This window comes from Oncorhynchus mykiss, chromosome 23, assembly GCF_013265735.2.
Source record: "Oncorhynchus mykiss isolate Arlee chromosome 23, USDA_OmykA_1.1, whole genome shotgun sequence".
Taxonomy (NCBI): domain Eukaryota; kingdom Metazoa; phylum Chordata; class Actinopteri; order Salmoniformes; family Salmonidae; genus Oncorhynchus; species Oncorhynchus mykiss.
The window spans coordinates 27,034,071-27,058,666 of record NC_048587.1 but is presented as its reverse complement, the minus strand read 5'-3'; the positions used below and the strand labels follow the sequence as shown (position 1 = coordinate 27,058,666).

The following is a 24,596-nucleotide window of genomic DNA, read 5'->3' as shown; positions in this document are numbered from 1 at the left end:
GGGTTCAAAATGAAAAACGTGTTTTTTTGCTAGTAAATCTGCTTAGTAAATTAGCTCAATATATTTTACTGATTGTGATTTATCTCTCTATTAGAGGTCTTCACGGATCCATCTGTACCCGAATACCCAAAAATAAAGTAGCTGCTTTCCTGACTCAGATCACATCTTGTCTGGGTCCGGACCAGGTCTATACGGAACGGGTCTAGTTGTCCTTGGGTCCGTTCGGGAACGAGTCTCGAAATTATAATTTTTTATTTATTTATGCATATCGGGTTCAGGTGGGAAAGCCCCAGATCCATTTCGGAATGGACCCGTGAAGACCTTTACTCTCTATGTATTTCTGCCTCTCTCTGCTGTACATATCAGCCAACTAGACTGAATATTGATGATGATGTAGGCTAAATCAAGTGTGATCAAGTGTTAATCAAATGTTATGCTGCTGTGGCAGTACTGTTGATATTTAAACTAGGTAGCTAGCTACACACACTCGACCGGTGACAGCATCTCTCAAGCCTGTTTGGACACCACCATACTGAACAGACTGGGAAAAAGTCGCAAACAGGCGCGCACAAGCTCAGTACATGGAAGATCATCAGATGCAACCAATGGACGGGGAGGGGGGTGGTGAACTTGACAACGACTAGCTGGTAGTGGATTCCGAACAACCATGATACAAAATGCATACAAAAAAAACATTTTGTGGGAAACTATACCACCACCAAAAAGGGCACTTGGGAGAGTGGAAGGGCAAAGGGGCATGTGCTCTGCACAGGTAGAGCCCTATCCGTGCAGGTGCCTGGTGCAAAGTGATGTCCATTAGATGATGTGCAAAGTACGTAAAACATTTCAAAATCATCTGGTTTCTCAGGGAATGGTGAGCAGTAGAGTGAAATCATGACTAGTCAACAAGGCAGTGTCATCATGACTTCATAAGAAAACAATTAGTCATACAATAGGTCCATTTTTCTTTCAATATTTTAAGAAAAACACTTTTGTTAATTTCTAAATGATTAATTTCATGAAGGGTTTAATCACAGCCTATAAATTGATGCAATCAAGTACATTTTGTTCTAATTTGTTAATTTGGATAAACCAAGATGACCGAAGGCAATGCTGGTGAATGAAGCCGAGAAAGGAAAGGGGGACTCCAAGCTAGGCTGAAAAGATGTGCTATACGGCCTCCTCTTTCTAGTATCCTGAAGGCTAAAATGTGAAATCGCTGGATTTTTTTTTATGAACTCAGAGGAAGGCCTCAATTTTAGAGGGACATCAGGGAATGCTGTGGCTTTGTTTTTTACAGAGACATGGCTTACGGAAGATATACTTGACTCAACCAGATGGCTTTTCCATTTTCCGTATGGATCGAAAGGCAGCTTCTGGTAAGAGTAGGAGGGAGGTGTGTGTTTCCTCATCAACAATACCCGGTGGACTGAGATTGAAAACATCTCAAGCTCCTGTTCACGCGATTTGGGGCGGTCGGTAGCATAGCGGTTAAGAGCGTTGGGCCCGCATCCCTGCGCCGACTTGGTGAAAAATCTGTCGATGTGCCGTTGAGCAAGGCATATCGCAATTGCTCCTGTAAGTCACTGTACAATATAATTAGCCAGCAAGAATCGTCTCACCCGGAAGCAGTCTTTATTGTCGTGGGTGATTTTAACCAAGCAATTATCAGCAAAATGTATCCTGCCCCACAAGAAGAAACAACCTGCTGGACCATCAGATCACATCTCTCTGTTCCTCAACAGGGAGACACCAACACAGAGAATAGTGAGTCATTGGACAGAGGAGGCAGACCAAATGCTGCAAGATTGTTTTGAGAATACTGATTGAAATATGTTCAAAGATTCATCCACCAAGGAGAAACATACATCAACATTGAAGAATATACATCGTCAGTCACAGGCTTCATTAGGAAATGTGTTGATGATGTTGTACCCACAATAACAATACGGACAAACCCCAACCAAAAACCTTTGATGAACGGAGATATCCGTACCATACGGAGATTACGTACTGCAGCATTCAATGTCAACAGAACAAACCTCAATTACTCAGTTGTGTGCAGAGCAAACTTGTATTGATGTTTGACAACTCATATTCGTGACGCATGCGGCAAGGACTACAGACAATAATGGACAACAAAGGGAAATCCAGCTGTGTGGTGCCTACCTAAGCCTCCTTCCCAGACGAGTTTAACACATTCTATGCTTGCTTCGAGGTATCCAGGAAGATACTCTGTGCTCTGGACGACCAGGTGCATTCGCTATACAAGGCTGACGTGAGGAAAACTTTCAAGAGAGTGAAAACTCACAAAGACACCAGCCCAGATGCCATCCCTGGCAAAGGTCCTCAGAGTGTGTGCTGACTAGCTGGCGGGCGTTTTCTCTGACATCTTCAACATTTCTCTGTCCCAGGAGACCACCATCCTCCCAGTGCCCAAGAAAAACAAGGTGACATGACCAAATTACTATCGGCCAGACGGGAAGACCACAGGCTGTGAGGATTGGCAACAACACCTCCTCAACCCTGACTGTTAACACAGGGCCCCCCCAGGGGTGTGTTCTCAGCCGTCTGCTGTATTCCATATGTTCACCCATGACTGCGTGGCTTTGCACGACACCAACTCCATCGTCAAGTTGGCTGATGATACCAAGGATGTAGGCCTGATAACCAAAAATGACAAGTCAGCCTATAGGAAGGAGGTAAGTGAAGTGGCATTGTGGTGCCAAGACAACAACCTTTCCCTCAATGTCAGCAAAACAAAGGATTTACATTTTTATTTAACCTATATTTAAATAAGCATTTGTTCTTAACAGACTTGCCTATTTACAATGACGGCCTACGCCGGCCAAACCCTAACCAGTACGACGATGGGCCAATTGCGGGGCGCTCTATGGGACTCCCGATCATGGCCAGTTGTGATACAGCCTGGGATCGAACCAGGGTCAGTGATGTAGTGATGCCTCTAGCACTGTGATGCAGTGCCTTAGACCGCTGCGCCACTCGGGAGCCCTGAAAGTTGATTGTTGTCTTCAGGAAGCAGAGGAAGGATCATCCCACTGATCCACATCAAAGGGACTGCATTAGTCAGCAGTTTTAAGCTCCTCAGCGCCCACATCACCGAGCACTTGACATGGACCAACAACCCCACCACTCTTGTCAAGAGGGCCCAACAGCATCTCTACTTCCTAAGGCAGCTGAAGAAAATTGGCATGCCAAGGAGACTGCATGGAAGCATTCAGTTTGACGGTGTATACCATGTAAATCCTGCACGTATGACAAATAAAACTTGAAACTTGAATCTAAACACAAAATACTAAATCATTCTCCTTGTACATCTGTATTCAAAGAGTTGAGCTACATGTGAAAAAAATGAAAGGAATCCATTAAGACACCATATGAGTTAGTCTGTGTCCTACCTTCTGGATGGTGTCCAGCATAGACCAGCCTCCATTCCAGGGCTTGGTGGACTTCCTCATGCAGTTCAGACTAGCCATGCTATGCCACTTTCTGTCCTCCAGCTTACTGTAGAAGGCGTTGGCCAGCATCAGCACACTGTCATACAGGTACAAGTTGGAGACCTGGGGAGAAACAACACAATAAAACATCTTCTATAAAAGGTTTTGAGCAGAATCAGCAGCGTCATGCAGGTAATGAACTAGTTTGAGATCTGGCAGGGAAAAACACCCCAAAACTGTTGGAGCTAAAACGAGATGCTCAAAATCAATTGTTGAACCTTGTGAAAGTTTACAAGACCAACACAAAAGTGGTTCCTCTCTGCCTCTGCCCCTGTGAGGTTCAGGGGAAATAAATTGCTCAGTAGGGAATAAGCATTTCCACAGAATGAAAGGGAGAAACAGACCCATAGTGGTTGACACCTGGGGAACAGTAAACACCCAGTCTGACACTGCAATGACCACTTTTAAGTTACAGACGAGAGATATGAAAGATAACCTCAAATTTTCTAATGATAGAAAAAGACATGTCTGTTGAAATGCCACAGAGCATATTTCACAATTACACCCACGGTATATCTTTTCTAACTTGTCTGTAGGAAACTGTGATTGTGATTTATTGAAGGACCACTGGAGAAAGAGAAGCCCAAACACGTTCCCTGGCATTTTCATTTGGAATAAAAATAGGCACAATGGATTGCCTACGTCCAAAGCGTGCTTTCGATATACACCAACAAAGGCATGTATGAATGGCAGGGTACAGCAATGACACAAGGAGAAATATTTGCTGAAGGACACCATTCCTCAGATCTCTGTTCCTGTATTCTATCATGGTTCACCATGAGATCAATACATGTACAATTATTGTTTTCCTCATTTCATAGAGGATTCAATTGGACATTCAATCCACATGGTCATATTGGTTATAGAGGAAAACACACTTGTTGAGTTGAAATGAATGTGACGGTGGTAAATCGAGTTTACAAAATGCATACATTTTTTAAAAAGTTAGCTCAAACATAAACACACTAGGTCATTTTCATATAAAAGGACCCATGAGCAACAACATGTGACGTTCATAAGAGCATGTCAAATTGGGTGTCAAAAGAAAGCCACATTTATATATATTTTTTTAAATGAGGGCATATATAAATGTTTAACCATTTTCCTTCCTAAAAACGTGGAATAAGCAAAGGCTTTGATTTCTGGTCAAACAGATGGAAAATGGGTCTTAGAAAACATCTACCAGAAACACAATAATGTTAAAGTAAAGACTCCTGAGAAATAATATCAACACTTACAGTGCCTTCAAAAAGTATTCATAACCCTTGACTTATTCCACATTTAGTTGTGTTACAGCCTGAATTCAAAATTGATTAAATATAAAAAAAATTCACCCATCAACACATAATACCCCATAATGACAAAGTGAATTTTTTTTTTAAAGAATTGTTTGCAAATGTTTTGAAAATGAAATACATAAATATCATAAGTATTCATTCACAACCCTGAGTCAATACATGTTAGAATCACGTTGGGCATTGATTACAGCTGTGAGTCGTTTTAGATATGTCTCTAAGAACCTTCCACACCTGGATTTTACAATATTTGCACATTATTATTTTTACAATTCTTCAAGCTCTGTCAAGTTGGTTGTTCATCATCGCTAGACAGCCATTTTCATGTTTTGCAGTACATTTTCATGCCTATTTAAGTCAAGACTAAGTAGGTCCCTCAGGAACATTCAATGTCATCTTGGTAAGCAACTCCAGCGTACATTTGGCCTTGTCTTTTAGGTTATTGTCCTGCTGAAAGGTGAATTATGGGACTACCGATTATGGTGGAAATCACTTGGAGCTGATTTCCTGGTGTTTTTAAAGTATTGTATGTCCCCCCAAAAAATGTATGTTGTTTTATTTTTTTATTTTTTATCAGAGAACCTGAAGGGGGCAAATAAAACCACTCGGCCCGCCAGTTGGGAAACACTGCTCAAAGGGATATTTAATGTATGATTTTTCTTTTTACCCATCTACCAATATGTGCCCTTCTTCACAAGGCATTGAAAAACCGCCCTGGTCTTTGTGGTTGAATCTTTGTTTGAAATTCACTGTCTGACTGAGGGATCTTACAGATAATTGTATGTGTAGGGTACAGAGAATTAGTCATTCAAAAACTCATGTTAAACACGATTATTGCACACAGAATGAGTCCATGCAACTTATTATGTCACTTGTTAAGCCTTTTTTACTCCTGAATGTATTTAGGCTTTCCATAACAAAGGGGTTGAATACTTATTGACTCAAAACATTTCAGCTTTTAATTTTTAATTAATTGGAAAAAGTCAAGGTGTGTGAAGACTTTCTGAAGGCACTGTATATTTAGTTTTGGATACATTTTTCTGTCTTCTGTAGGTTTAAGAAACTTTGCCCTGGGCCTTGAAATTCCATTACCAAAAACCCACATCTCCCTCATGAGGGAGGATAATGAAAGTTCACAGAACTTAAAAGGTAGACCTATCAATTAGGTATAGTGTTTTTACTGATATCAATTTTCTTTATGAATTATTAAGTGGTTAAAACTTGAAATTCCATTACCAAATCGTTAACGAATTTTTCCGAAAGATCGGTAATGGAATTTCTGCAATTAAATTGGGTACAATGGGAAATCATAGTATTAACAAACCACAGTTGGGTTCAAAAATTTGTTCAGGACAGTATAGTTAAGTACAGCTCAGTAAAGAAAAGTAGAGTATAGTTCAGTACAGTACAGCACAGTAAAATACAGTACAGTAAAGAAAAGTATAGTTTAGTAGAGTACTGTACAGTAGAGTTCGGTACAGTACACAGTAGAGCACACTAGTGTTGAGTACACTGTATTGTACTGTACTGTACTATACTGTACTGGACTCTACTGAACTCTACTCTATATAAAAATAACCAGTGTTTAGAATAATACCCACATTTTTAAAGAAGGATATTGCATTTTTATACATTTGTATACCGATTTAGGATACATCACCGTGAAGAGAAGGAAATGTCCACATACAACACCTAAAGCATTTGTTTTCTCTAAAGCTTTATGATGGTCTGGCTGGTGTACTTAAGGCTTTATGCATCACTTGATGAATCCTAAGAAAGAAGGGTCTGGTGTACTAACGTATCATGATCATGATTTGAAAGGGTATAAGTGGCCAGTGTAAGTGGCCAGTGCTTTACCCAGCACAGGTAACACGTCTAAATCAGAAAAGAAAAGCACTTGCCTGTGCTTTTTTTCTCTCTTACAAATACTTGTGCTTCACCTTTCTTCACATTAATAATTGAGAGATAAAGTCTAAAGTAATACCACATGATTTTACCATCTGTCCTGAACATTGTTCTATGCTAGCTATGGAGTTGGAATAGTAAGTCACGGTCATTGCACACTAGATGACTACGGAGAACATTTCTAAGTCATTTTTAACATTAGAAATCTGTGTTCCTGTGTCAGAATAGTGATGGTGACAGACTGATGTGTTTAACATTGGAGGGATGTGTAAAGGAAATGACAGTGTTAGAATGATGATGATGTTCAATGTTGTGACAGCGCTGACAGGCAAATCGCTCTTGCCGACCTTCAGAAATGCTTTTGTCATGGTTATGGTCATGTCTTGTCAATATATGGGGTGATGTTGGGTGAATGACAAAGCGTTCTGTGATGGTGTGGATACAGTGTTACGGTGATGACAGGGTGGTGACGGGGCTGATGGTCAAACAGAGTAATAAAGACCTATCCTTCACACTGACCTCCAGGGACTGCAGGTAGCCCTCCTGGGGGTCACAGAGCAGAGAGGAGATGCGGTGGTTGTTCCTCATGCACCGGATGTTGGTGTCTCTCCACAGAGGGAAGATCTGCCGTATGACGGTCATCCGGCCCAACGAACTGTGGACCAGCTCCATGATTTCTGTGTCACTCACCTCCTGCGACAAAAAAAGAGAAGGTGGGGTGGGAGGCTTCATGGTCAAAACCATAAAATAAATCTAAGAATTGCTTTGTAAATTCCCACTATGAACTTGTCTTGAGCTGTGGATTCACATAGGAATTATAGGACTAGGTACAGTTTGTGTGACAACTAAATATGATTAATCAATATACACATTAAGAAATACATGCAATAAACACTCTTCTCAAGGTCAGGATTTCAATTAATTTTCAGCTGAAAATGGATTGGGGATCATCACTAATGTCCGATGTCTATCAGTTCCTTTGGAAAATTGACAAAGTAAAAACTCTCCTTCAATTTCTTAGAATCCCAGAACGTACACCATAAAGTTGTGGATAGGAACGTCCCTACTCATGTATGCAGGCAAGGGTGATGGATAAGAGGAATGCGTTCAGGGTCAGACAGGGGGTGACCTGTGAACGGTCAGATCAATAGCGATGAGACCTAGAGCTGCTGGTCTGACTCAGGAGCAGGACAGAGGTCAATGTTGATGTGACAGACAACCAGCACTCGGATCAAACACCACAGTAATGAGACAACTGACGGGTCAAACTTATCTGTGTTTATCTATCTCTCTGTCTCTCTCTTTCGATCTGTCCAAGTTTGTTTTTCTCTTTCAGACGTTCCATCTCCCTGCCTATGTTTCTCGTTAGCTGTCTGTCTGTCTCGCTTTCTCCCTCTATTTCATTTTCCCTTTGTGTCGATTTATCTCACTCTCCTTGGCCCTTTCACCCTATTTATCTTAATGTCCAAACTTATCAATTCCTTTTAGAAATACATAACTGTTATGCAACAAGCACCACACCTCATGGATAATTCAGTAGTGTGTGTGCTTTACTGCTTTTAGAAAGAGGCACCTCAATTTTATACAGCAGAAACACTACACTATGAGTCATACAAACAGCCAGTCAACTGGAAATAATGGATATTCATGAGGTGCTGTTGTGCATTAACCGGGTGGAATATGCTGTAGGATTCATTTAGTTATGACCTCACTTCCAGGATTGTCCTTCCTGTCTTGACCTGTTAGAACGTTCCACCACAGATGACTGCTGTGACATCACTTGACCCTGCGGTGACCTTGATGGAGCCATTTTGCTAACAAGACATAAGCGAGTAGTTTGAAGGAAAAGCACAGAGCATTAAGTGCTAGGTCTTCATATTTTAATGTGGAGAGAACACGTTTTGGTATGCAGGGGAAGAACGTTGGTGGGGTACCCTTTGAGTTTGTTGATTAGTCTGGTGGCACTCTAACACAGTGTGTGACTAACATTCTGGACTGTGTATTACTGTATAATACAATTTCAGTGCAGGTCAAAGCCATCATTACAGAGCTGCATATCAGATTGAATGAATGTGTTCAGGAGATCAGCTGTTTATGCATTCAGTGTGGACATACACTTTGGGAGGAAAACACTACCAAAGCTCCTATTGCTGCCCTGAGGTGACCTACTTAAGCATGGAAACCAAAAATATGTATTTCAATTGCACACATCCTCTAAATACATTAATCAAATCAAGCCTGTCTGACAGCTAAATTATCCTCAATATGCCGCTCAGTCAACGTTATTAATCTATCATGATATATAAATCAAGAAATCCTGGTGATCACCATAGAGATTTAATTAGGAGTTAAAACACTTTTTTAAGCTTTAGACATGTATGCTGAGAAGCTCTGCGACTTGGAGAAGGACTAGGAGGTACTGTACTCTTATCTAGCCATCTTACCCTCCCTCCCTCCCCCCAACAGCACACACTATCACTTGCCTCTACCATTGCTAATCTGCTAGCTCTGACTAGTAGACACATACAGGTAACTGCCAACATAAAAGGCAACACCAACATGAAGTTTCTTAATAGGGCTTTGGGCCACCACAGAACAGCTTCAACGTGCCTTGACATAGATTCTACAAGTTTCTGGAACTATTTTGGAGGGATGCAACACCCTTCGTTCATGAGAAATTCCATAATTTGATGTTTTGTTGATGATGAAATGCTGTCTAAGAAATCCCCCATAGGAGTGAAATTGGGTTGAGATCTGGTGACTGAGACACACACACATGAAACCCCCTATGCTCCTTTGAGAACACTCTTTCAAAGTCACTGAGATCTCTTCTAGCCATGGTAGCCAAAATAATGGACAACTGATCATTTTTATACATGATCCTAAGCATCATGGTTAGTTAATTGCTTATTAATTAACATACGAACCACACCTGTGTGTGTGTGCGTGTCTGTGTGCGCCTGCGCACATCTCAGTCACCAGATCTCAACCCAATTGAACACATATGGGAGATTCTGGAGCGGCAATATTTCATCATCTGATACAGCCCGACAGGATGCTCTCGATTGATTGCCTTGCAGAGGGAATAGCTACACTGTTTGTTTTCGGACATGTTTCAGGTGGCCTTGCCCTGATTAAAAGCAGTGGTTCGCGCTTTCAGTTTTGCGCGAGTGATGCCATCAATCCACGGTTTCTGGTTGGGGAACGTTTTAGTTATCGCTGTGGGTACAACATCACCGATGCACTTGCTAATAAACTCACTCACTGAATCAGCGTATACATCAATGTTGTTGTTCGACGCTATCCGGAACATATCCCAGTCCACGTGATCGAAGCAATCTTGAAGCGTGGAATCAGATTGGTCGGACCAGCGTTGAACAGACCTGAGCACGGCCGTTTCCTGTTTTAGTTTCTGTCGATAGAATGGGAGCAACAAAATGGAGTCGTGGTCAGATTGTATCACCGCCTGGTACGGCAACTGCTCCGCCCACAACCGTAAGGCTCTCCAGAGGGTAGTGAGGTCTGCACAACGCATCACCGGGGGCAAACTACTTGCCCTCCAGGACACCTACACCACCCGATGTCACAGGAAGGCCATAAAGATCATCAAGGACAACAACCACCCGAGCCACTGCCTGTTCACGCTATCATCCAGAAGGCGAGGTCAGTACAGGTGCATCAAAGCTGGGACCGAGAGAGTGAGAAACAGCTTCTATCTCAAGGCCATCAGACTGTTAAACAGCCACCACTAACATTGAGTGGCTGCTGTACCAAAGAAAGCAAAGGCAACTGAACTAAATGACTATCGCGCCGTAGCACTCAATTCTGTCATCATGAAGTGCTTTGAGAGGCTTTAAAGACCATATCACCTCTACCTTACCTGACACCCTAGACCCACTTCAATTTGATTATTGCACACTGCCCTATCCCATCTGGACAAGAGGAATACATATGTACGTAAAAATATGGTTCATTGACAATAGCTCAGCATTCAACACCATAGTACCCTCAAAGTTCATCATTAAGCTCGGGCCCTGTGTCTGAACCAAACCCTGTGCACCTGGGTCCTGGACTTCCTGACAGGCCGCCCTCAGGTGTTGAAGGTAGGAAACAACACCTCCACTTCACTGATCCTCAATACAGGGGCACCAACAAGGGTGCGTGCTCAGCCCCCTCCTGTACTCCCTGTTCACCCATGACTGTGTGGCTACGCACGCCTCCAACTTAATCATCAAGTTTGCAGATGCTAAAACAGTAATATGCCTGATTACCAACCATCATGAGACAGCCTACAGAGAGGAGGTGAGGGCCCTGGGATTGTGGTGCCAGGAAAATAACCTCTCACTGTAAGAAACAACGCTGGAGTAAAGAATCAGGTACGAAGAGTGAATATTTAATATTGCACAGACATGGAACAGGACAAGAACAGCTTCAGAACCGGGTAAGACAAAACGAGAAACGCCAATTAATGCAGAAGCGGGGAACAGAGCTGGGGAACAGACAGATATAGGGGAGGTAATGACACAGTTGATTGAGTCCAGGTGAGTCCAATGAATCGCTGATGCCCGTGACGAGGGAAGCAGGTGTGTGTAATGATGGTGGCAGGAGTGTGTAGTGCTGGGCAGCCTGGCACCCTTGAGCGCCAGTGGGGAGAGCGGGCGCAGGCATGACACTCACTCAATGTCGACAAAACAAAGGAGCTGATCAGGAAACAGCAGAGGGAGCATGCCCCTATCCACATCGACGGGACCGCGGTGGAACTGTTGAAAAGCTTCAAGTTCCTCGGGGTACATATCACTGACGACACAGAAATATGTCTTGGCACCTAAAACCCTCACAAACTTTTACAGATGTATCACTGTATCACCACTGTATCAGGCTGTATCACCACCTGGTATGGCAACTTCACTGCCCAAAACTGCTGGACTCTCCAGAGGGTGGTGCGGTCTGACCAACACATCACTGGGGGCAAACTACCTGCCCTCCAGGACACCGACAGCACCCGATGTCACAGGAAGGCCAAAAAGATCATCAAGGACAACAACCACCCGAGCCACTGCCATCACCCCGCTATGACCCAGAAGGCGAGGTCAGTAGAGAGGTGCATCAAAGCAGAGACCGAGAGACTGAAAACCAGCTTATTTCTCAAGGCCTTTAGACTGTTAAATAGCCATCACTAGGCGGCTTCCACCCGGTTACATAACTCTGCACGTTAGAGGCTGCTGCCCGATATACATAGACTTAAAATCACTGGCCACTTTAATAACGTTTACATATTTTTGCTTGACTCATCTCATAAGTATATACTGTATTATATTCTACTGTATTTTTGTCTATGCCACTCTGACATTACTCATCCTAATATTTATATATTCCTTAATTCCATGATTTTACTTTTAGGTTGTGAGTATTGTTGTGAATTGTTAGATATTACTACACTCTTGGAGGAAGAAACAGAAGCATTTCAGTACACCTGCAATAACATCTGCTAAACATGTGTATGTGACAAATACAATTTGATTTGGTTTGATTTAGATTATCACAGCTGGTCGTGGTGGCTGATGAATGAGACATGAGACCTCCCTGCTGCCTCCATGTCCTAGTTAACGCTGAGGCCCAGGGGGCCGAGAACAGACAGAGATAACCCTTCCTCTCCTGATGACAGCATGTCTGGCTCAAAGGCATCCGAGGGACCAGGGACACACACAGGCGGAGAACACAAGGCCTGGAGATTACCTGGCTAAAACGGTTGCCTACATCCCTGTCACAACACATAGCACTCACAATGTCATTCTGCATGGGGCATTCGAAACAGTGTGGAACTTTATAGCTTGTCACTTACAGAGGCAGAAGCATTAGCAGGAGGTGGTGCTATTCAGAGTTATTGTTATATATTACATATTATAAACCGAGTAGTTTGGGTCCTGGATGCTGATTGCTGATAAGACAAAATACCATGGATATGAGGCAAAAATACTTGTTTACTGTTCTATTTATGTTGGTTACCAGTTTATAATAGTAATAAGGCACCTCAGGGGTTTGTGGTATATGGTCAATGTACGACAGCTAAGGGCTGTGCCGTGCCTAAGAACAGTCCTTAGCTGTGGTATATTTAAGCAATAAGGCACGTGTGGGTGTGGTTTATCGCCAATATACCACGGCTAAGGACCTTTCATTAGCACGACGCAACACGGAGTGCCTGACACAGACCTTAGCCGGGGTCTAATGGTCATATACCACAAACCTTATTATTATTGATATTATAAACTGGTTTACAACATAATTAGAGCAGTAAAAATAAGTGTTTTGTCATACCCGTGGTATACGGTCTCATATTCAACAGCTTTCAGCCAATCAGCATTCAGAGCTCAACCCACCAAGTTTACAATGGTCAATATACCATGACTAAGGAATATGAACAGTCCTTAGCCATGGTATATTGGCCATATACCACACATATATATTGCTTAAATATACCACAGCTAAGGACTATACTTAGGGACGAAACATTAAGATGGCGCCGAAGAGGATGGCTGACGTTTTACATGCTCCTAACCAACTGTGATATTTTGTTTGTTTTTTGCATTGTGTATAACTTGTTTTTTTTACTTATTTTGTACATAAGATTGCTGCTACTGTCTCTTATGACCGAAAATAACTTCCGGACATCAGAACACTTACTACTCACTGCGACCTGGAATAAGTCAGACGAGACAGATATACTGCTTTCCTGGGAACAGGCCCAAATCCCTGTCATTTGCGTGAAGAAAAGGCAGAGGAAAAGGGGGTGCAGTTCGGGCTGCCTTCTGAAAATCCATAGGCGAGCGAGTAAACTCCCACTGCCATCGGTCCTACTGTCTAAAGTGCGATTATTGTAAAATAAAATGTATGACCTACGATTAAGATTATCCTACCAACGGGACATTAAAAACTGTAATACCTTATGTTTCACTGAGTCGTGGCTGAACGACGACACGGATAATGTAGAGCTGACGGGGTCTTTCCATGCACTGGCAGAACAGAGAAGCTATGTCTGGTAAGACTAGGGGTGGAGTTGTGTGTCTATTTGTCAATAACAGTTGGTGAGTGATGTCGAATATTAAAGATGTCTCGAGGCATTGCTCGCCTGAGTACCTTATGATAAGCTGTAGACCACCCTATCTAACAAGAGAGTTCTCATATACTGTATATTATTCGTAGCTGTCTATTTACCACCACAGACCGTTGCTGGCACTAAGACTGCACTCAACCAACTCTATAAGGCCATAAGCAAACAAGAAAATGCTCATCCAGAAGTGGCGCTTCTAGTGGCCGGGGACATTTTTACCAGTATGTCACATGTGCAACCAAAGGAAAAACAATTCTAGACCACCTTTACTCCACACACACAGATGCATACAAAGAACTCCCCCGCCCTCCATTTGGCAAATTTGACCATAATTCTATCCTCCTGACTCCTGCTTGCAAGCAAAAACTAAAGCAGGAAGTACCAGTGACTCGCGCAATATGGAAGTGGTCAGATGACGTGGATGCTACGCTACAGTACTGTTTTGCCAGCACAGACTGGAATATGTTCCAAGATTCATACAATGGCATTGAGGAGTATACCACCTCAGTCATCGGCTTCATCAATAAGTGCATCGATGACGTTGTCCCCACTGTGAGGGTATGTACATATCCCAACCAGAGGCCATGGATTACAGGCAACATCCGCATCGAGCTAAAGGCTAGAGCTGCCGCTTTCAAAGAGCGGACACTAATCAGGAAACTTATAAGTAATTCTGCTATGCCCTCAGACGAACCATCAAACAAGCAAAGCGTCAATACAGGAATAAGATTGAATCATACTACACTGGCACTGACTCTCGTCGGATGTGGCAGGGCTTGAAAACTATTATGGATTACAAAGGGAAGCCTAGACGCGAGCTGCCCAGTGATGCGAGCCTATCAGATGAGCTAAATGCCTTTTATGCTCGCTTCGAGGCAAGCAACACTGAAGCATGCACAAGAGCACTAGCTGTTCTGGATGACTGTGTGATAACGCTCTCGGTAGCCGATATGAGCAAGACCTTAAAACAGGTCAACATTCACAAAGACACGGGGCCAGACCGATTACCAGGACGTGTCCTCAAAGCATGCGTGTACCAATTGGCATGTGTCTTCACTGACATTTTAAACCTCTCCCTGACCGAGTCTATAATACCTTTGTTTCAAGCAGACCAACATAGTCCCTGTGCCCAAGGAAGTGAACATAATCTGGCTAAATGATTACCGCCCCGTAGCACTCACGTCGGTAGCCATGAAGTGCTTTGAATAGCTAGTCATGGTTCACACACTAGACCCACTCCAATTCGCATACCGCCAAAACAAATCCACAGATGACGCAATCTCAATATCACTCCACACTGCCCTTTCCCACCTGGACAAAATGAACACCTATGTGAGAATGCTGTTCATTGACTACAGCTCAGCGTTCAACACCATAGTGCCCTCGAAGCTCATCACTAAGCTAAGGAACCTGGGGCTAAACACCTCCTTCTGCAACAGGATCCTGGACTTCCTGACGGGCCGCACCCAGGTGGTAAGGGTAAGCAACAACATGTCTGCCACGCTGATCCTCAACACTGTGTTCTTAGTGCCCTCCAGTACTCCCTGTTCACCCACAACTGCATGGCCAAACACAACTCCAACACCATCATTAAGTTTGGTTGACGACACAACAGTCACCGATGAGACAGGCTATAGGGAGGAGGTCAGAGAACTGGCAGCGTGGTGCCAGGACAACAACCTCTCCCTCAATGTGAGCAAGACAAAGGAGCTGATCGTGGACATGCCCCTGTTAACATCGACGGGGCTGTAGTGGAGCGGATTGAGTGTTTCAAGTTCCTTGGTGTCCACATCACCTACGAACTATCATGGTCCAAACACACCATGACAGTTGTGAAGAGGGCTTGACATAACCTTTGGCAAATATTTGTTATTGTAAAATAAACAAGAAATAAGACAAAAAAAAACAGAACTTGAGCATGCATAATTATGCACCCCTCCAAAGTCAAGACTTTGTAGAGCCACCTTTTACAGAAATTACAGCTGCAAGTCTCTTGGGGTATGTCTCTATTAGCTTGGCAGATCTAGCCACTGGGATTTTTGCCCATTCTTCAAGGCAAAACTGCTCCAGCTCCTTCAAGTTGGATGAGTTCTGCTGGTGTACAGCAATCTTTAAATCATACCACAGATTCTCAATTGGATTAAGGTCTGGGCTTTAACTAGCCCATTCCAAGACATTTAAATGTTTCCTCTTAAACCACTTGAGTGTTGATTTTGCAGTATTTTTAGGGTCATTGTCCTGTCATTGTCATTGTCTCAAATCTCTGGAAGACTGAAAGAGGTTTCCCTCAAGAATTTCCAAGTATTTAGTGCCATCCATCATTCCTTCAATTCTGACCAGTTTCTCTGTCCCTGCTAATGAAAAACAACCTCACTGCATGATGCTGCCACCACCTTGCTTCACCGTAGGGATAGTGTACTCGGGTGATGAGAGGTGCTGGGTTTGCACCAGACATAGCATTTTCAAAAAAAGCTCAATTTTAGTCTCATCTGACCAGAGTATCTTTTTCCAAATGTTTGGGGATTCTCCCACATGCCTTTTGGCGAACATCAAACGTGTTTGCATATGTTTTTCTTTCAACAATGGCATTTTTCTGACCAACCTTCCGTAACGCCCAGCTCTGTGGAGTGTATGGCTTAAAGTGGTCCTATGAACATATACTCCAATCTCCGCTGTGGAGCAATGCTGCTCCTTCAAGGTTATTTTTGGTCTCTTTGTTGCCTCTCTGATTAATGCCCTCCTTGCCTGGTCCGTGAGTTTTGGCATGTTTGGCACATTTGTTGTGATGCCATATGCTTTAAATGTTTTAATAGTGGATTTAATCGAGCTCCATGGAATGTTCAAAGTTTCTGATATTTTTTTATAAACCAACTGATCTGTAGTTCTCCACAACTTTGTCCCTGACCTGTTTGGAGAGCTCCTTGGTCTTCATGGTGCCACTTGCTTGTTGGTGCCCCTTGCTTAGTGTTGTTGCAGACTCTGGGGCCTTTCAGAACAGGTGTATATATACTGAGATCATGTGACAGATCATGTGACACTTAGATTGCGTACAGGTGGACTTTATTTAACTAATTATGTGACTTCTGAAGGTAATTGATTGCACCAGATCTTATTTAGGGGCTTCATATCAAAGGGGGTGAAAACATATTGCACGCACAACTTTTCTGTTTTCTTTATTTGTATTTTTTTAACTAGTTTTTTTTCTTAATTTCACTTCACCATTTTGGACTATTTTATGTATGTCCAGTATATGAAATACAAATAAAAATCCATTTAAATTACATGTGTAATGCAACAAAATAGTAAAAATGCCAAGGGTGATGAATACTTTTGCAAGGCACTGTAGCTGTGGTATATTGACCATCTTATTGCTAAACTGGTTAACAACCTGTGGTATACGGTCTGATATACCATGGTTGTCAGCCAATCAGCATTCAGGGCTCAAACCACCCAGCCATTATAAATTGTGTGGTTAAATCCCTGAATGCTGATTGGCTGACAGCTGTGGTATATTAGACCGTATACCAAGGGTATGACAAAATATTTATTTTTACTGCTCTTATTTCCTTTTGTAACCAGTTACTAATAGCAATAAGGCACCTCTGGGGTTTGTGGTATATGGCCAATATTCCATGGCTAAGCGCTGTGTCCAGGCAGTCCGCGATGCGTCATGCATAAGAACAGCCCTTAGCCGTGGTTGGCCATATACCACACCACCTTGGTCTTTATTGCTTAAATATACCACACCCCCTAAGGCTTATCGCTTAAATATACAGTGTACTGCTGTTAACTATACGTATTTTTAAGTGGATCATTTCATCTCCCACTCTCCTAATTAGAAGGAAAATCAAATCTTATGTAATTTTTGTGTAAATAGCCAATTACTGTACTTTGACAGGTTTTAAGTCAAATGAGTTCAACATTGCACCCTCTCCTTTTTTCTCTTCCAAGTCTAACATGTTGTGTATTCCAAGTTGTATAATAAAATGCATTGCCAGCATCAAACAAGGCTGATTGAAAAATAGTTTTCCTTTGTCGTTCCCTCCTTAAGGTGATCACAGCAGCATCATGTGCACTTTACTTTCACAGACAACCTCGAGGAGAGAAGAGAAAGAAAGAGGGGATCACATTTCAAAGAACTCTGGTACTTCCCGTCTTATTCATTTATATAGTGTATAAGGAGTGCTAACTCTACAATATGCTACACCGTGTCAACCATTCAGGAAGTGAAGAAGAAATTTGCAACGCATTAGCTCGTAAAGTACATTGCACAGTCTGATGCTATTAAAGCTAATGACTTGGTGGTGACACTCTTTCATAATTGGCTGAAACAGAAAATAATGTGTTTGTGTGCTGCAAAATAACATAACATACATTTTTTATATTTTACCACTTCCTCTAAGAGTTGTGTGTATCCTAAACAGGAAGATGCTATGAGGTACATTAATAAATAACATTCACAATATGAATACAATATCAATATGTGCATCATGATTCAGTTGTTGGAGCAAAGTTAGGAGATAAGGAATTGTCATTCGTATAATGATGACGATCAGCCCGTTTTTGGACCATGTCAATGTAGTATACCACGTCAATATTCATATGGTCCTAACTGTGTGTGTGTTTGTGTGTCTGCACACAATGTCATGGTCAAAACATATAGACTCAATGGTTGTAAAGATGGGGAGAGGTCTGTACGTAGTAAAGAGATGCTTCTCTTTTTTTTACACCACATTCCACAAAGCAAGTCCTGCAGGCTCTAGTTTTATCTTATCTTGACTATTGTCCAGTCATATGATCAAGTGCTGCAAAGAAAGACCTAGTTAAGCAGCAGCTGGCCCAGAACAGAGCCGCACTTCTTGCTCTTCATTGTAGTGAGAGGGCTAATATTACCATGCATGCCAGTCTCTCTTGGCTAAGAGTTGAGATAAGACTGACTATCACTTCTTGTTTTTATAAGAAACATGAATGTGTTGTAAATTCCAAATTGTTTGCATAGGCAACTTACACACAGCACTGACAAACACACTTACCCCACCAGACATGCCACCAGGGGTCTTTTCACAGTCCCCAGGTCCAGAACAAATGCAAGGAAATGTGAAGTCCGTCTTATTTAGCACAAACGAAAAGCAAACCTGATTTCAAAAAACAAATAAAGCACGGCACAACACCCTCTCCCCCATGTGACCTACTTGTTGTGTGTATGTACTGACATGTATACTGTATGTAACTGATAGATGCACACACAAACTACATGTTAATGTGTTAAAATGTAAAGTATGTAAATTGTAAAGTCTTTTGTCCGTAATGTCTTTTTGTTTATGTGTCGGACCTGAGTAAGACTAACTGTCGCCATTGGCGTTGGGTAATGGGTATCCTAATATTTCCATAAATGTAGGGCAGCCCAGTCCCCGAAGTGACTGTTTACACTATACACAAGAATTTCCAGTGTGTTGTCTCAGGAATGCTGCATTATCTCACTTGTAGGTCTGATATCTGATTGGAAGTTCACTTTTACAGTATGCTATTGGTCAACAACTCAGATGTTGAATACAAACATCTCAGACGTTATAATGAGGTCTCAGATTCATTGTCTCTTTCTCTATGTTCCTGAACTGCCCTGTAGAGATACACTCTCTCTCTTTCTCTCTCCATCCCAGGGAACCTTGGAGCATGGTCTTTCAGGCTATGACTACTCTCTCTCTCTCACTCTCTGATCATGCCTAGAATAAAGCCTTCTAATGCTAGTATTGTCTTGTAACCTTTTAAACCTTGTATGTGGTTTCATTCATTTTACAAAGTTATTAAAGATCTGTCTTTGAAATAGAACATTCTTATTCCTTGATAGTCAATTATTGTAACTCAACTATAGTCTCTTGCATATTGCTAAATCATCTTTATGGAGTCAGATAATTCATTTAATAGGCTAATTTAATTACTCAGTCTTATTATGTGTCGCATGTGAGGAAAATATAATCAACATGTGTCACATATTACTACACTACAATAACACATTTTGGTCTCTTATCAATAAAGGGGTCGATGTGCGAAATCAGGGTCAACATTTCATTTCAAAATGATTTGATATACATTAAAGTTTGATTTTGCAAATATGGGCACTTTTGGATGTTAAATGTTTTTGAAAATGAAACCTGTTGAAACTGCTTTTTATCTATCATAATATGTTCCTCACTCTGTTTAGAAATAATATCTAATAGTGGCTGAGACCATACTATTTCAGAATATAAAGATTTTTATCGGTTTCCCAAATACCCGATGGGATATGTCATTTTTTTATTTTATTTTTTATTTCACCTCTATTTAACCAGGTAGGCTAGTTGAGAACAAGTTCTCATTTACAACTGAGACCTGGCCAAGATAAAGCAAAGCAGTGTGACACAAACAACAGCACAGAGTTACACATGGAATAAACAAATATACAGTCAATAACACAATAGAGAGAAAGTCTATATACAGTGTGTGCAAATGAGGTAAGATAAGGGAGGTAGGCAATAAATAGGCCATAGTGGTGAAAAAAATACAATTTTGCAATTAAACACTGGAGTGATAGATGTGCAAAAGATGAATGTGCAAGTAGAGATTCTGGGGTGCAAAGGAGCAAAGAATAACAAATAAAAATAAATAACAGTATGGGGATGAGGAACTTGGATGGATAATTTACAGATGGGCTATGTACAAGTGCAGTGATCTGTGAGCTGCTCTGACAGCTGGTGCTTAAAGTTAGTGAGGGAGTTATGGGTCTCCAGCTTCAGTGATTTTGCAATTCGTTCCAGTCATTGTCAGCAGAGAACTGGAAGGAAAGGGGGAATTGGCTTTGGGGGTGACCAGTGAAATATACCTGCTGGAGCGCATACTAGTGGGTGGGTGCTGCTAGGGTGGCCAGTGAGCTGAGATAAGGGGGACTTTACCTAGCAAAGACTTATAGATGACCTGGAGCCAGTGGGTTTGGCGATGAATATGAAGCGAGGACCAGCCAACGAGAGCATACAGGTCGCAGTGGTGAGTAGTATATGGGGCTTTGGTGACAAAATGGATGGCACTGTGATAGACTGCATCCAATTTGCTGCGTAGAGTGTTTGGAGGCTATTTTGTAAATGACATCGCCGAAGTCAAGGATGGGCAGGATAGTCAGTTTTACGAGGGGATGTTTGGAAGCATGAGTGAAGGATGTGTTGTTTCGAAATAGGAAGCTGATTCTAGATTTAACTGTGGATTGGAGATGCTTAATGTGAGTCTGGAAGGAGAGTTTACAGTCTAACCAAACACCTAGGTATTTGTAGTTGTCCACATAATCTAAGTCATAACAGTCCAGAGTAGTGATGCTGGATGGGCAGGCAGGTCCATTTAACCAGGTAGGTCTATTTAACCAGGTAGGCTAGTTGAGAACAAGTTCTCATTTACAACTGAGACCTGGCCAAGATAAAGCAAAGCAGTGTGACACAAACAACAGCACAGAGTTACACATGGAATAAACAAATATACAGTCAATAACACAATAGAGAGAAAGTCTATATACAGTGTGTGCAAATGAGGTAAGATAAGGGAGGTAGGCAATAAATAGGCCATAGTGGTGAAAAAAATACAATTTTGCAATTAAACACTGGAGTGATAGATGTGCAAAAGATGAATGTGCAAGTAGAGATTCTGGGGTGCAAAGGAGCAAAGAATAACAAATAAAAATAAATAACAGTATGGGGATGAGGAACTTGGATGGATAATTTACAGATGGGCTATGTACAAGTGCAGTGATCTGTGAGCTGCTCTGACAGCTGGTGCTTAAAGTTAGTGAGGGAGTTATGGGTCTCCAGCTTCAGTGATTTTGCAATTCGTTCCAGTCATTGTCAGCAGAGAACTGGAAGGAAAGGGGGAATTGGCTTTGGGGGTGACCAGTGAAATATACCTGCTGGAGCGCATACTAGTGGGTGGGTGCTGCTAGGGTGGCCAGTGAGCTGAGATAAGGGGGACTTTACCTAGCAAAGACTTATAGATGACCTGGAGCCAGTGGGTTTGGCGATGAATATGAAGCGAGGACCAGCCAACGAGAGCATACAGGTCGCAGTGGTGAGTAGTATATGGGGCTTTGGTGACAAAATGGATGGCACTGTGATAGACTGCATCCAATTTGCTGCGTAGAGTGTTTGGAGGCTATTTTGTAAATGACATCGCCGAAGTCAAGGATGGGCAGGATAGTCAGTTTTACGAGGGGATGTTTGGAAGCATGAGTGAAGGATGTGTTGTTTCGAAATAGGAAGCTGATTCTAGATTTAACTGTGGATTGGAGATGCTTAATGTGAGTCTGGAAGGAGAGTTTACAGTCTAACCAAACACCTAGGTATTTGTAGTTGTCCACATAATCTAAGTCATAACAGTCCAGAGTAGTGACGCTGGATGGGCAGGCAGGTCCAGGCAGCGATCGGTTGAAGAGCATGCACTTGCTTTTACTTGCATTTAAGAGCAGTTGGAGGCCACGGAAGGAGAGTTGTATGGCATTGAAGCTTGTCTGGAGGTTAGTTAACACAGTGTCCAAAGAAGGGCCAGAAGTATACAGAATGGTGTCATCTGCGTAGAGGTGGATCAGAGAATCACCAGCAGCAATAGCGACATCATTGATGTATACAGAGAAAAGAGTCGTTCCGAGAATTTAACCGTTTGGCACCCCCATAGAGACTTCCAGAGGTCCGGACAACAGGCCCTCCAATTTGACACTGAACTCTGTCTGAAAAATAGTTGGTGAACCAGGCGAGGCAGTCATTTGCGAAACCAAGGCTGTTGAGTCTGCCGATAAGAATGTGGTGATTGACAGAGTCGAAAGCCTTGGCCAGGTCAATGAATACAGCTGCACAGTATTGTCTCTTATCGATGGTGGTTATGATATTGTTTAGGAGCTTGAACGTGGCTGAGGTGCACCCATGACCAGCTCGGAAACCAGATTGCATAGCGGAGAAGGTACGGTGGGATTCGAAATGGTCGGTGACCTGTTTGTTAACTTGGCTTTCAAATACCTCTTAGAAAGGCAGGGTAGGATAGATATAGGTCTGTAGCAGTTTGGGTTTAGAGTGTCTCCCCCTTTGAAGAGGAGGATGACCGCGGCAGCTTTCCAATCTTTGGGGATCTCAGACGATACGAAAGAGAGGTTGAACAGGCTAGTATTAGGGGTTGCAACAATTTTGGCTGATCATTTTAGAAAGAGAGGGCCCAGATTGTCTAGACCGGCTGATTTGTAGGGGTCCAGATATTGCAGCTCTTTCAGAACATCAGCTATCTGGATTTGGGTGAAATGAGAAATGAGGTAGGCTTGGGCAAGTTGCTGTGGGGGGTGAAGAGGTGTTGACCAGGGTAGGGGTAGCCAGGTGGAAAGCATGGCCAGCCATAGAAAAACGCTTGTTGAAATTCTCAATTTTGTGGATTTATCGGTGGTGACAGTGTTTCCTAGCTTCAGTGCAGTGGGCAGCTGTGAGGAGGTGCTCTTATTCTCCATGGACTTTACAGTGTCCCAGAACTTTTTGGAGTTTGTACTGCAGGATGTACATTTCTGGTAGAAAAAGCTAGCCTTTGTTTTCCTAACTGCCTGTGTATATGGGTTCCAAACTTCCCTGAAAAGTTGCATATTGCGGGGGCTATTGGATGCTAATGTCGTACGCCACAGGATGTTTTTGTGCTGGTTAAGGGCAGTCAGGTCTGGAGTGAACCACGGGCTATATCTGTTCCTGGTTCTACAATTTTTGAATGCTTATTTAAGATTGTGAAGAAAGCACTTTTAAAGAATAACTGAATAGCTGAAGTGTTTCAGGGAGCGTTAGACAGTGATGAGGGGTGGTCGTTTGACTGCAGACCCATTACAGACGCAAGTAATGAGGCAGCGATTGCTGAGATCCTGGTTGAAGACAGCAGAGGTGTATTTGAAGGGCAGGTTGGTTAGGATGATATCTATGAGGGTGCCTGAGTTTACAGATTCGGGGTTGTACCTGGTAGGTTCATTGAACATTTGTGTGAGATTGAGGGCATCAAGCTGAGATTGTAGGATTGCCGGGGTGTTAAGCATGTCCCAGTTTAGGCATAACAGCACGAGCTCTGAAGATAGACGGGGGGCAATCAATTCACATATGGTGCCCAGGGCACAGCTGGGGGCAGAAGGTGGTCTATAGCAAGCGGCAACGGTGAGAGACTTGTTTCTGGAAAGGTGGATTTTTGAAAAGTTGTTTGAGCACAGACCTGGATAGGAAGACAGAACTCTGCAGGCCATCTCTGTAGTAGTCAGTATTGGCAGTTCTATCTTGTCAGAAAATGTTATAGTTCTGGATGGAAATATCAGGGTTTTTGGTGGCCTTCCTAAGCCAGGATTCAGACACAGCAAGGACATCCGGGTTGGCAGAGTGTGATAAAGCAGTGAATAAAACAAACCTCCATGTCTTAAAATTTTCTATTTTAAATTACAGAAATTGTGCTTAAGGTATTTTACATAACATTTCATCATGTTTTTATTTTCTATTTGAAAGCTTTATTAATTATATGTATTCATTATTGTCATGTCTAAATGTCCATATATGCCTTGATGATACTCAGAAACCACATCAAAATCTTAATATATTACATTATTTAAAGAATTTTATAAAGAACAGGCATATAATCCATGCGCGTGAGTGGTGCAGTGGTCTACGGCATCTTAGTGTAAGAGGTGTCACTACAATCCCTGGTTCAAATCCAGGCTGTATCACATCCAGCTGTGATTGGGATTCCCATAGGGTGGCG

At 42.4% G+C, this 24,596-nt stretch overlaps 1 protein-coding gene across 1 annotated transcript in view; it reads right to left on the bottom strand.

Moving 5' to 3' along the window:
• Positions 1-24,596, bottom strand: part of LOC110502511 (glutamate receptor ionotropic, delta-1) — a 450,947-nt gene that overhangs the window by 87,839 nt on the left and 338,512 nt on the right. Inside the window, exons 6-7 of the mRNA XM_036960054.1 lie at positions 7,238-7,411; positions 3,420-3,581 (exon numbers count right to left, since the gene is read on the bottom strand). Coding sequence (XP_036815949.1) covers positions 3,420-3,581; positions 7,238-7,411 — 336 coding nt within the window. The remainder of the gene's footprint in view (positions 1-3,419; positions 3,582-7,237; positions 7,412-24,596) is intronic.